This window comes from Pyxicephalus adspersus, chromosome 1, assembly GCF_032062135.1.
Source record: "Pyxicephalus adspersus chromosome 1, UCB_Pads_2.0, whole genome shotgun sequence".
In the NCBI taxonomy this organism is placed as follows: domain Eukaryota; kingdom Metazoa; phylum Chordata; class Amphibia; order Anura; family Pyxicephalidae; genus Pyxicephalus; species Pyxicephalus adspersus.
In genome coordinates, this window is record NC_092858.1 from 129,897,952 (window position 1) to 129,911,835 (window position 13,884).

Sequence of the window (13,884 nt, forward strand, 5' to 3'; positions counted from 1 at the left end):
ATGTGTACTCCCTATCTATGCTGCCTTACAGAGATTTATAGATCACATAATCGGCTGGAAAGGATTTGAAATACTTCCAGAAGATACGTTTACGTATATGGTTTTCAGTTGTAGCTGTAGCTGTTGTTTGACTTTCAGCTTTACAGTTCTTTAAATTCCATTGTTTTTAAACTGTGCTGTGTTAAACTGCATTACTGCTCTTTGCATTAGCTACAACATTGAGCTAGCAAAAAAGAAAACTATTTTTTGCTACGTGGAGCTGTCTCCATACATTTTTAAAAGAATAAACATATGCTAGGCCATGGTTTGTTGAAATGTTGTTTTGCCTGAGGCTCATGTAAGACTGTGAAAATAAAATCTGTTTCCATAAAAAAACACACTAATTGAATTGTAGTGAAGTCATTCAGTAGAGGAGGTTTGATTCCCAAGCTACTGCTAATGAGTATAAGCCTTAATGACCCGTACTTTTGTTGCATTCTTTATTTTGTTTTGTGTTCTCTATGATTCACTGCACATTCAGAGAGAGTTCACACACTTCACAGTGTACAGTGTTGCAGCTGTGCTGGCTAAAATTGTCCATGGCCCTGGACAAAGCCTGTGTATGTGGCACTCTGAGAAGGTACATCTCAGTGAGTGTGAAGCATCATTTTTGCTTCTGCTTCAGCGACCTGTCTACCCAAGGCAGCAGTGAGCCCTTGACAAGAGCCGAGGCAGGGAAAGCTGCGCCGGGCGATTCTACAAAGCCACTCCTTTGGCTCGGACTGGAAAGCGGAGCAGGAATTGCAGCATCAGTAATTCCAAGTTTCGTTTGTAAGACAGATTATCACAGGACGTTAGACTTCTTAAGTGTTCGCGTTACACTGACGATGAACCAGGTGTGAAGCAAACCGGTAGCGAGGCATTTGGAGGTTATTATATGGGGGTATTTTCCTGTATAAAATAGCTGATATTTTTCCAACATTGCTTATCTTGTGTCTGGCAAAAAAGATATGTCAGTCCTGCCTTCAATTTGTGTTACTGGACAAAGCGATGTGGAAAAATTCATAAAACATCTAATTTTAGGTTCATAGTTTCAATGCTATTTTATATTTAAATTATCTAAAATCAACTCTTCGGATGTGTACAAAGTTTTGTGGTTTGTGTTTAACAGTAGAATATTAGGTTAAACCCTCAACATATTTTATTTTTAGTTTATTTTTTACATGGCCAAACTCTTTAGTATAAGTGGACAGTTTAATTGACACTTGGGGCATTTGTTTCTTCCCAATTAGCCTGGTGAAAATGTGTGTGAACAATAAGAAAGTTAAGCCATTGAGCGAGTGTCTACATTGCGCATCTTGCAGACCTAATCAAAACAAATGTGATGGTATTGCTAATATTAAAGTTGACAACCCCCCATGGTTGACCCCTCTCGACTAATCAAATTTTACATTTTGCTTCCAGATAGCTGATCAGCTTTCCTGGATTTCGCTGACGACACAGGAAAGCTTTGCTTGAAGATGGAAACACTGGAGTCTGAACTGACCTGCCCTATCTGTCTGGAGCTGTTTGAGGACCCACTGTTGCTGCCTTGCGCTCACAGCCTCTGTTTCAACTGTGCGCATCGCATCCTGGTCTCCCACTGTGCCAACAACGAATCCGTAGAATCTATTAACGCCTTCCAGTGCCCCACCTGCCGTTATGTCATCACACTCAGCAAGCGTGGCTTAGAAGGACTCAAGCGGAACGTGACTCTGCAGAACATCATCGACAGATTTCAGAAAGCATCTGTGAGCGGGCCTAATTCCCCTAGCGAGACGCGCCGTGAGCGGGCATACGATACCAACAACAGTATGACATCCAGTGAGAAAGTACTCTGCCAGTTCTGTGACCAGGACCAGGCACGAGAGGCCATAAAGACTTGTGTGACCTGTGAAGTGTCCTACTGCGATGACTGCTTGAAGGCAACTCATCCAAATAAGAAACCATTTACCGGTCATCGGTTGATCGAACCTATCCCTGATTCACACATCAGAGGGTTAATGTGTCTGGAGCACGAGGATGAAAAAGTGAACATGTACTGTGTAACTGATGATCAGCTAATATGTGCCTTGTGTAAACTGGTCGGCCGGCATCGAGATCATCAGGTGGCTGCTCTTGCTGACCGATACGACAAGTTGAAGGTAAGAGCATCATTGGCTGATGGTCAGCTGACTCTCTATTGACCTTTTTTCTCTTAATATAGTCATTATTTAAATAGGGTTTAATGGGTAAAATTCCAAGGTTGCACCTTGCAGTACTTTCCAGAAGCCAATCAGAACTTAGCTTTTCTTAATCGGCCCTCTCTGAACAGTCAGTTCCTAATTTCTGGTTGGCTGTCTTGCTGTTTTACATATAGTTTCATTTTTTTTTAGTTTTCCCATAAGTGCAAATCAAGTATTAAAATAGTGCTATCAGATACAATGTACCATCAAGTGTAACCTAATTTATTTGCAAGGGTGAACATTTGGTCTGTGTATTTCAAATAAAGATTAACATTTTTAGCTGGCTTTGAACAAAATAAATGAGCGCTAAGTAGAATATAATGATAAGGTCATGTTAGTTCAGTGTTCTCTTGATCTGTAGAAGTAATTATTATGGTTTTTGTTAGTATTTTTCATAACAATTTACATAACAGATTACAGTTATGTTCTTATGTAGTTATTTAGATAAAAAGTGGTTTACAAAGAATAGATTTTTAATACCCTTTTGATAGACACACATGACAAAAAATTTTAGTACACTTTCATTGTTGTATCAGCAGAACAATCATATTGCTTTTTTGCTGTACTCAATCATTCCTCAACATACAGGTGAAGCATATAATCACACCATCAAATGTGTTAACACATAGCAATCTAATTGTGCTTGAAATAAAACCATATTTTTTTAAAAGCAATCATCAGAAATGACACAAATGTGTCCTTTGTTTCATTAAAAATTCTGAGGATATGTTGGTATTATGGCGCCAGGCTCTATTAATTACGTACTCTCTAGTGTCAGTAATTATTTTAATAGTAGATCATTCTTCATTAGGCCGTAGACAAAGTGAGTCTGTGCTTTTTCCTTCTTTTAGCACTGATGGAAACATGTTCAGTTTCTTTTTTTTAGTTAAAATACCAAAGCAATGATTGGAATATGCAGTGACTCAAAGAAGGTGGAATGTATGCTTTGATTGCTGGCTACTTCTTATTCTGACAAAGTCTAACCTATTCTGTACATGGCAGCAAATGTTGTCATAAATAAAACATTCACACACATGAAGACTTGGAGGTAGTTAAAGTGTACATTGTTTCACTTATGCTGTTCAATAGCTATCCATATGCTGAACTATATCTGTAGTAAAACATATGTTGCTCATTTGTCAGAAAGTGAATGTCCTACCATGGCTCAGAATAAATACATTTGGTAATTATGTGGATTTTAATTGAGCTTCTTAATAAAGAAAAACACAAACTGTTACTCACGTCCACTGCTGTTGAAAGTATTTCAGCTCAGACAATGAACGCATTGTCAAAATGTCTATTACCTTGCTCTATTGGCATTTCTCTATGTTTTCTACATTATCTGTAGGAATGAGAATGCATAGACCAATATGTTTGCAGCATTCCAACTAGCTAGTACTCTCCATTCCCATGCAATAGCCCAAACCATAACACAATCCTTCCCACAAATGTGTCATCTGCCAGGAACATTTATGCACCTAAGTGCCCATCACCTGCTACTTTTGTAGAAAGCCCTGTAAAGGCTGAAACCTACACAGAAAATGGCCTGTCTCTATGAATGAAAAAAAGAATATTCCAGTTAATCACTTTTATGTTGGTCAGAAGGCAGCAAATCATTCTTTCAGGTATATTGGTAATAAAGGAGCGCTGCTTTCTATCCACAAGCTGGTAGCTGCTAAACTTCAAAAATGCATTTAATATACAAAAGGAGAGGGTGTTAGCTAAATAAAAGGTTTAGAAGCAGGTAAAAGATGTTCATCTTAACTTGAAATTCTCTTTTTTTAAAATGAAATAATTTAAGTTACTTTATCCTTATTGAACTTGAGAAGCATTATATTACATCATTTTGCAGGAGCTTTTAATGCGCCAAGCTCAACCAGTTTTTCATTTATTTTTTTAAATGGTCTACTTGAATTATTAGTAGTTTAGTAGCTATTTGTATGTTTTTGTATTGCTATATATAATAAGTAAAAGAAAAAATTCTGAAAACTTTCAGAAGGCCTTGTTCATTAAAATGTATTATGAATAGGACGTCTTTCATGTTCTTTAAATGCATGTGGCCCATTGGGGAGATTTTTCTGCTGTAGACATAGCTATTGGTATGTATTTTTATATTTTTGTATTGCTATATATATAATAGGTAAAATAAATAAATATGACATTTGACAAGGATCTGGTCATTATAGTGTATTACAAATAGGAATGCATGTACTTTAGGTGTCTGTAACTCTTAAAAATATTTTCCTGCCCTACACATAGCTATTGGTAGTTATTTTTATATTTTTAAATACTACATTTTTTTAGTAAAAAAAATTTAAAACTTTTTAAAATGCCCTGGTCAGTATAATGTATTATGCATGAGATTTCATCTACTTTATTTAGGAGTCTGTGGTCCATTAAGGAGATTTTCCTAGACCTAGACATAACAAAAAGTGAGAATTATTTCTAAACTATTTCTAACTCTTTCACATAAAGTCACAATCTTTTTCCTAGAACAGATTTTGTAATTGGAAGGCCTCCCCTTGCCTTCTGTTTACCAACAACCTTTAATTATTGAATTTTACGTGATTTTATGGCTAATTGGCAATTTCTTCGGTAAGAAACAAAGAGCAAAAAAAAACTTTACATTTGACAAAAGTTAGCTTTAATAACAGAGTATTTTGCCAAGGTATAGCAGGAAGCAGTTACTTTCCCGTAAAACTCAAACAGGATGGTTTAAAATATCCTTTTTAGTAAATTTTGTAAAATAAGAAGCCAGGACATAGTCATAGACAGTTATTTTTCATTAAACCGCTGGCAGAATGGATTAAAATGTACTTTTCAGTAAATGTCATATTGAAAGAACAGTATAACTGTTATTTCAACACAGTGAAAACCAGACAATGCCAAAACATTCCAGCAATATTTCAGTTTCAGCTTTCAAAATAAATATAAGACCTTGTGGATGCATAAGAGCAAACGTTCCAATATGTATCTCATTTGCACTTTATAATAGGGGATTCAGCAACAACAACTGCAATTGCAAACATTGGAAAACATCATTCACTTTAAAGTGTGGCCTCCATTTATAAATTATGTGTGCCAGTTGATCCCTAAAAAGTCCACAAATACACCACTGAATTCCACCTAATGAACCTTCCTGTGATGGTGTGGCAACAATGCTTCACAGCTCCTGAATTTAGAGCAAAGTTGCCACTCTCATGCAGTGTGTGTCTGTTTGCATTACAGTGGGAATAAAAAACGTTGCAGAAGATATGGCTGAAGGTGTTATGACTTATGATTCATAAGTCAGTAGTTTTTCAATTAGTAACTGACCACATCTAGTCCTGCACTTAATTCCGCTCTACACATTTTTCCAGTATTCTTGATGGTACGCACCAAACACAAAGTCTTCCTTAGGTTTTAGAACATTACTGGCCAGTGGAGAATCTAAATCAGTGTTTCTCAACCTTTTTACCATAGTGGAACTACTTGAAAAAACTTTTTCAGGAAACCACTACTATAAATACTATATCCACAACGCTCAGTAAATTAGTGTGATGGTCAGAAGGAAAAATGGCTCCTACATTGCTGGCCATTGAGAAAAATACCACCATTACAGATATGTTTCAAAAAGAAAAGAAGAAGAGGAAAGGTTGATTACGTGTTCCTTGGTCAATGGCAAGCCTATGTGTATGTATAACAATTTAAATGAAGAAAAAAGAGGCTTTTTGACATAATCATATACAAATTTACTTTTTACTGTTTTCAAGACTACAAACTGGTTGGTTGTGTGATTCACAGGAACGAGACATGTTACTCATTTGAAAAATTGGATATTTCTAGTAAAATCATATAATGGATTCTTGTTGTGTAGAGTTAACACACAACTAACAAGTTTGTAATCTTATAAAAATTGTGACAAGTGCATTTGTATACGATTATTGTTATTAACCCTTACAGATAGTCAAAAAGATCATTGGGGGTCAATTAAAATGAGAAGCACAAATTGCTCAAGGAACCCCTAGCAACATCTGGAGGAACCCTGGTTGAGAAACACTGCTCTAGACTCTTAAATGGTCAGGATAGAATCTAGAGGGGAAGAAGATAATATTTTGTAAAAAAATCTTTTAAAGGTGCATAATGTGTAGCAAAGCAAAATTATGGATAGCAGTCTATATTCATTTATTTATATAGAACTTGCAGACAGTTAATACATTTCTATATCTTTCTTCCATGAAAGCACTCCATTTAGCTGTTACGTGCCAAACCTAAAAATGCCAGACAGATTGTCAATCTCAAACAAGTTTGTAGTTCAATAGATCAATATATCTTGTCTGTCATTAGCTTTTGTGCTGGAACTGATCAATTTCATATGGGAGTGGAGCTACTATAGCATTAATTCCAAAGATGTTGCAGCCTAATATATACAAACTAAGGCATCCCCCCTTACAATTTCAGCCTTGACATGACTCCTGGAACAGGCAACTGCCTGGGTGCCTCCTGCCCAGGGAAATAAGTATATCATCAGGTAACAGAATTGGCGGTACATGTACGGCTTCAGAAAAAGCCAGTTCAATTTTCTGGCAGGGCTGTCGAGTGGATATTCATGTAACCTCTCACTGGGTATCTGTCAGATGGATGGCACAGATGTCTAGAGAGGTGGAAAACATACAGATTCCACTGAGTGCAGACCACAAAATGAGTGTGTTCCAAGATGAAACCACTTAACATGAACACATTCTATTTATATCTTATGCAAACATTCCATTAAATGAATACTTAAAGTGGAACTCCAGCCAGCAGATAAAATTGCCTACAGTGTATGTGATCTTTAAATTTTTTTTTTGTTTGGCCCATACATAATATTTTAAAGTTTACATAAAGCTAAATAAATAGTTAAGTTGTTTTTTTATTTTTTGAATTTGGTAGGTTTTAGCATGTAGCAAGTTTGCATTATTTTTATATATTAGCGAGTCAAAAGGCATTACAGTTAACATAACATCCAGGAAGCATTTTCAGAAGGTGAATTTCGATTTCTGTTTTTTTCTAGAAAATAGATGAGCACAATTACTTTGTTGTACTAAAAAGATCCTCAGACTGCTCCCCAAATGGCAGTTACTGTAGGTCGTAATGGACATTTTTTTGAGCATTGTAGGTGCTAATAAAAAATGTATTTATTATGTTTCCTTGTATGCATCCCTCAATTGACGGGTTGCAGAACTTCCTGATCCCACTTCGTTGTGGCTGACATGCTGCACTCTATAACCGTTTTTTGTGCTCAAACTCTCTCCTTTTCTGTGCTTACATAGCAATGGACTTTTTTTATTAACTAATATATAATATTATTAACTATTACTATTATTATATTTTAAATTATTAGGCATAATCAGCAAAGAAAAATATTTATCTAATGGTGCAGGTCTACTGCTTGGCAGGGATTTTTATGATTGACCTTAAGTCATCTACCATCATCCATCTGTTTTTACATATTTCCCTGATAGCAGTGAATTTCCTTCCTTCCTCCACAGGTCGGGCCAATGGCAGACTTTAATGGAGACATCATTCTGATTTCCTAGTGCTATGGGAGTGTTAGGCAGGCAATAGGAACACCCTATTTGTGTATTTATTGCCTGACTCACTTTTCCTAATCAGCTCGGTCTGAAGGTCACTTGTACAATAAATATTCCGTGCTTGCACTTTGTTTTTATTCATCTTTATATGTTATAATATAGGTGGGTTTTTCACATCTGGTATTTTTGTTTCTCCATGATCCTAAGGGCAATGGCAGATACTGCTGGGGTGGTCATGACCCATCCGGATAGTTTGGAAGACCTTGTCCAGTTGTCATTTTTTCAATATTCTTCTATAGCTATCCCGATGAAAACTAGACCAATGTGCCCATATATGTTTCTTAGAACGCTGGCCAGTAATGATATTTGAAGTTGATTAGGTCCATAACAACAATTTTGTCCATCTATGGCCATCTTTATGCTAAAACAGTGGAAGGCAATTTTCTTTAATGTGCAATAAAAGATTGTAGTATATGAAACATCAGTCCGAATTTCTATTACAGGTCATTGGAAAGAGTTCATAGTCAGAAAGTATTGTTTACCCATTTTTTTTTCTTATACAGAATAACATGGATATATTTGTCAAACTGTTGATACGTGCTATTACCATTCTTTTGATGCTTGTCTCTAAAAACTTTTTAATAGAGACAAAATTCTAGGAAAATCACTTATTCTCTCTCTTTTTTCTCTAAACAGCCAGATTATCTGTGCACAACTTAAAAAAAAAAAAAAAAGCATCTCACAAAGTTTATACACAAGAAGAGCAGTGAGGAGTATTTGTTAGTAAAATTTATAGGAGCCATTGTGAGAGGAGCAGATTTCTAAATACAGTTGAAGCAAAGGTCAGAGAACGAGAATAGGGACATAGTTCAGTGGAGAACTCAACCAGACCCTGAAAAATTGAAAATAAACTTCTGTATTTAAGTCACATGATTTAGCTGTCCTGTTTTCTATTTCAAAAGATGCAACTTAGAGGACAAGGGAGACATTGCAGAGAATAATTTAGTCCAAAGAGTTTAGTCCAAACTCTGCACAGGCGTGCTATATTCTGCCATTGTCATTGGCTTTCCAGGATAGAAAGTTATAGAAATCCTGATTTGATTGATTGCTTTTACACATGACATGCCATGTGTCCTTTGGACCGATATTTACCAATGTATCTGATCAATCTACATGCAAGTGGAAAGCCATAAATTGGTTGACTGATGATTCCGCTTCGGGGCTGATTGTTTTACCAGATAGGGATTGAATTTGAAATGAAAATTGTCTCCTGCTAAAAAAAAGCTACAGCTGTGCTTTCTCTTTAGAAAGCCCGAAATGCTCTACAATACCTGTAATATGTATGAACCATGTATTACTGTTTATTTGTAAAACACAGATTTTATATTATTAATAATAAAAACTTTATATAAAAGAGATTCAAAAGATATAATTGTAAATAAATAAACACAATTTACTCGAAGCATTTTTGTATCCCTTAAAATCCCTAAAATATGCGCCTGCAGACACAAATGCTTCATTTAATTGGGGTAAACTGCTTCTGGTATATTAATTGGGGTAAGTTAATGGCTGACCTGCAGGTAAAATGTTAACCTTCTGTTAAATAAGTTAGTTTATTTATTTTAAGTAGTTGATAACTGGCTGTAATTACATAACTGATAAGCCTAGGGGAAACTCTTCCCTGCTTGCTGTGCAAATGAATACATTTTAGAAGAAGCACATGCGTGACTTTTTTTATATATGCACAGTGATGAATCTCCATAAATCATTAAGCTTGTATAAGACATTTGATAATGTTGAGTGTTGTGTGCAGAATCTGGCTATAGGCAGTTAACTATGTGCAAATGTTAAAAACATATCTGATTCTAAATCACCACTTTTTTCATTTGAATAAAATAGAGAATGGTCAAACTTATTTATTGGTAAGGCTATGTTGCAACTGGTGGTGAAGTTGCAGTGCAGTTACAATTACCTGGAGGGAGACACTACCTGTGGTAGCCCAATAAAGAATGAATAAGCAGATCCTTTCACTAACGCCCATTATCCAATCTGCAAAAAACAGGTGTTGCTCTGAAAGCCCCTGACAAGGTAGAAGCCACTGGGGGCCATGTGGTATGCCCTTCTCCAGGGTCACAGACAAAACCTGTTTCACCTCCCTACCCAAAAATAAAAAAAAAAGTACATTTTGCTCTACTTACTCTTTAATGTAAAGCTTTGTTAAAGTGACCTTTGCCACTTTTCTCTCTATCCTTTGCAAACAGTACCTGTGCATAGGTATTGTTACAAGTGTCCTATTCATCTATCATTTCCAAGTTCTCCAGCAATCTCTAAACAACAGCTATATAACTGTGAAAATCAACTTTAGAATTCAAATAAAGAAGGCCAATATAGAATCTGTGAGGCCATTCCTAAAAGATAATTGATAAACATATAGATCGTTTCTGCTAATGGCTAATAATTACGCGTTTAAGAGTAGGAACATGCATACATTTTGGTTACTTTTGGTCTTTCAACTTGGGTTCTACTCAGTTTAAAGCATTTTTTTATCCAGGGATTGAGTTTGTATCAGATCCGCTTTTAAATATAATCTTCATGTTTGAAATTTTATATGGGGACCAGATTTGATGGAGCTTTCTTGTGTAAAGACCTTGGGATAATAGCATTTGGGTATGTTGTTTGATCTGCACCTGTTAGTTCTTAAAGCTTCAATTGGTCATGACAAATACAAATGAGTTCTAGGCTAAGCTCTTCAGCGATGATCACAAATCATGAAATATACAAGAGATTGCCTGGCCTGAAGCTGGGATATGTAACCACGTAAACATATTTCAACAGCAGAATGATGTCTTGGGATTGTCTGAGAGCAGTGACAAACAATTCAGCATCTTTTTTTAGGTCACTGGTAGATTATGTTTTGACAGACCTCCCAGTTATGTCTCATAAGACCCATTTACATTTAAAAAGCATCTTAAATAATTTTCCTATCATTTCCTCTTTTCGGTGTAAATATTGGTTTACTTTAGGCTGTTAATTTATTATGTCCCAGTTAGCGTGATTTCCCTTGTTTCCGGGTCCAATTATATTGCAATCACTGCAGCTATTATTTGGCTTATGAGCTATGATTTTTTCCAAGAATATCATGTGGAAAGTATAATCCAAGAAAACAATTTGCATTAAAATGACTCAGAAGGAAGTCTGCTTGTGGCAAGTTTGTCATTTCTATTTGAATTCAACATAAATGTTCTGCTGTTCTTCTAGCACTATTTATAAAGTTGCCAGCATCCTTTTTTATTTGTAAAAAATGAACTGATTTTAATTCTGAAAAAGTCTTTGCAAATATTATTATATAGTGATTATATAGCACCAAGAACGCTGTACATTAAATAGGGGTTGCAAATGACAGACAGATTCAGACAGTGACATAGGAGGAAGAGAGGACCCTGCCCTGAAGAGCTTACATTCTAAGAAGTGGGGGAAGCAGCACACATTAGGAAGGGATGTGCTTTAGGTGCATTGATACTATAGGCCTTATTTTTTAAAGCTCCCAAACACTAGAGAAGATAGGCTATAATAGGAGAATCTGGGTAATCCAGCAAACCTGGAACTGGTTTTTAAATTATATGCTGTTTGTTCAATCCTGCACCAGATCCAATCTAAGTTTGCTGGATCACCCAGGTTCTCCCATGATAGACTATGTTCTCTATTCTTGACCAATGCATGCGCTGTGGACAAAGCCTTATGGTTCAAATGCTGACAGTGATGGGGTTTTTGAAAAACTAGCTTGTAGCAGAAAAGTGTCCTAGGACTGATCTAAGGTTTGAATTTTTATGGTTAATGGTTTCATAGTTAGGTTTTTATGGTTGTTTTTGTCTCCCTTAGGAAAATGTACTGTCTTGTTACCTAGGATTTTAACAAAATTTTGAACAGTAGGAATATCGTCCATTGGTGACAATTATTCCATTGGCAACTCTCTAAGTGGTGATCACCCTCACATTGGAAAAAGATCCTCTCACATCTTGTTGACTTTACAGAACAGGAAACATTCCTAATGAGGCAAAATGTTTTTGGATCTGTGATTTGGATCTTACACAAGTTTTTTCTCTCCTGACTTCCGAAAGTAAAAGCAGTTTCAAAAGCGGCTATTAAAATGACCATGTTTCCTTGCCAGTTCTATCTATACTCGCATTCACACACACTACATTCATACCTCCAGATCTAACCCTTCCATACAATATCCAAAATGAAAAAAACTAAAAAGTTTTAGTTTTAAATGTTTAGTCAGCATTTTGAATATCTCTGATGGGTATGAATGTGTGTTTAAATTAAACCAACAAAGCAACATGGTCACTTTAATATCAACTTCTGAAATTGCTTTTACTTTGGGTGCAAGGAGAGAAACCTTGTTTAAGATCCAGATCACAAGATCCAAAACACTTTTTTTAAATGAGTATTAATGGACTTTAAGTAGTTTAAATTCAATAGAACGGTATGACTTTGGCTTTGTTCTTAGTGGAAAGTGCAGATTTAATACTTAAAACAAATATTCCTCAAGCTTGTGGTATGGTTAAATGCCATTTAAGCTCTTATGTTCTAGTTGTCTATTTGGTTAGTCCTCCCTTTTAAGTCATTAGAAACCTGAGACAGACCTGCAAAGAAGAAACTTGTCTACTGAGTTTTAACTATTTTTTAGGTTTAGTTGGTAGAAAGTTTTGTATCATGTTAGCTGTCACTTAATGCAAGGTTTGTCAGTTACCAGATTCATAATTCCGTACTTCTGGCTTTACACAAATCTGAAAATGGTTCTGAAAGTCACCCATTTCAATATTTATATGAAGCATTAAAGGAAGGGCATTGCTAGTTGTGTTTTATAAGTTGTAGACATTTATTGTAGTGTGCTATGCATTAGTGTGTAACCCAAATGTTACTTAAAGTATAAAAGAATAAACTTTAACTTTGGAAAGCTGACCTAAAGTTAACCATTTTTTCTTAAAAAAAAAAGTTTGATTTATTTTAGTTTTTTTTTCTACCTGTTTTGTCTTTCGCTTCAGTGGTCATGTGACCACACAGACTCCTTCGGTTTCTTTTCTCTGTAGCAGGGGAATATCAAACTGCAGACTTGTGGGCAGGAAGTGGTTAATGTGGTCATTTTATATAAATATATATATATATATATATATATATATATATATAGATATATACCTAATAAATTTCTCCTGGCATTTTTTAGTACTGTGTGAGTTAAATGCTATATAAACAGAGAAGTACAAGCTGCTTTTATTCCTTTTGCCATCTTTGTAATTGAGCTGCATTGTGCCAAGACGGATGAAAGATTTTAGGGGTCTTTGTGAAGAGCAAGCCATTCCACAGGTAGCTAACAGGACATTATTATCTTCACACATTGCTCCTAACAAGGACTCCAGTGTGCCTGAAACTAAAGCTGCTGAGTGGAGTTACTGTGGCAAGTTAGTGTAACGGAAAGGTTTTTCTTCTTTCAGTCCTCTTTCAGTTTTGTGTCCAGGGGATGGCTGCATTTCCCCATGTCTCTATTCAATCGTACACCTTTGAAACCATAAGCTGTTTTGTGTAACCTTGTACTATTCACGGCACTGTTCAGAGTGACTCTGCTACAACTTGTTCTCTTCTTTAATGCAAAAGAAACTTGAAAAATACTCTCGTTAACTGAAAATTTTTATAGATGGCTCAATATTGGTTTCCCACCTTTTGCGTTATTGCATATCAATAAAAGTATGTCTGGCTTGCTGGACAGTTAAAATAAATATAATTTATAATTCTTTAAATACATAATAGAAAATGTAGTTGTGTCCTGTTGCTTTTTGTAGCCTAGTGTTTGGCTTTTAGACCTAGCTACTGTCATAGTGGAACATAGGGCAGTTGCATCGCCCTGCATTGGAATGGTGATGATATCTCTTTAACATTGTCATGTTTTAATTAATGTTAAATAATCACATCACACAATTTTCATCCATATAGGCATGACCTATTACGCTCTACTACATATGATCAATGATATAAAGTATGCTGGGACATTTACCAGTGTTATTTACCATTTCCTTTGAAGTACAGGAGAA

General features: G+C 35.6%; 1 protein-coding gene across 1 annotated transcript in view; it reads left to right on the plus strand.

The window, feature by feature from the left end:
• The window catches only part of MID1 (midline 1), a 114,657-nt gene that overhangs the window by 40,263 nt on the left and 60,510 nt on the right, over positions 1-13,884 (plus strand). Inside the window, exon 2 of the mRNA XM_072414707.1 lies at positions 1,444-2,162. Coding sequence (XP_072270808.1) covers positions 1,500-2,162 — 663 coding nt within the window. The 5' untranslated portion in view covers positions 1,444-1,499. The remainder of the gene's footprint in view (positions 1-1,443; positions 2,163-13,884) is intronic.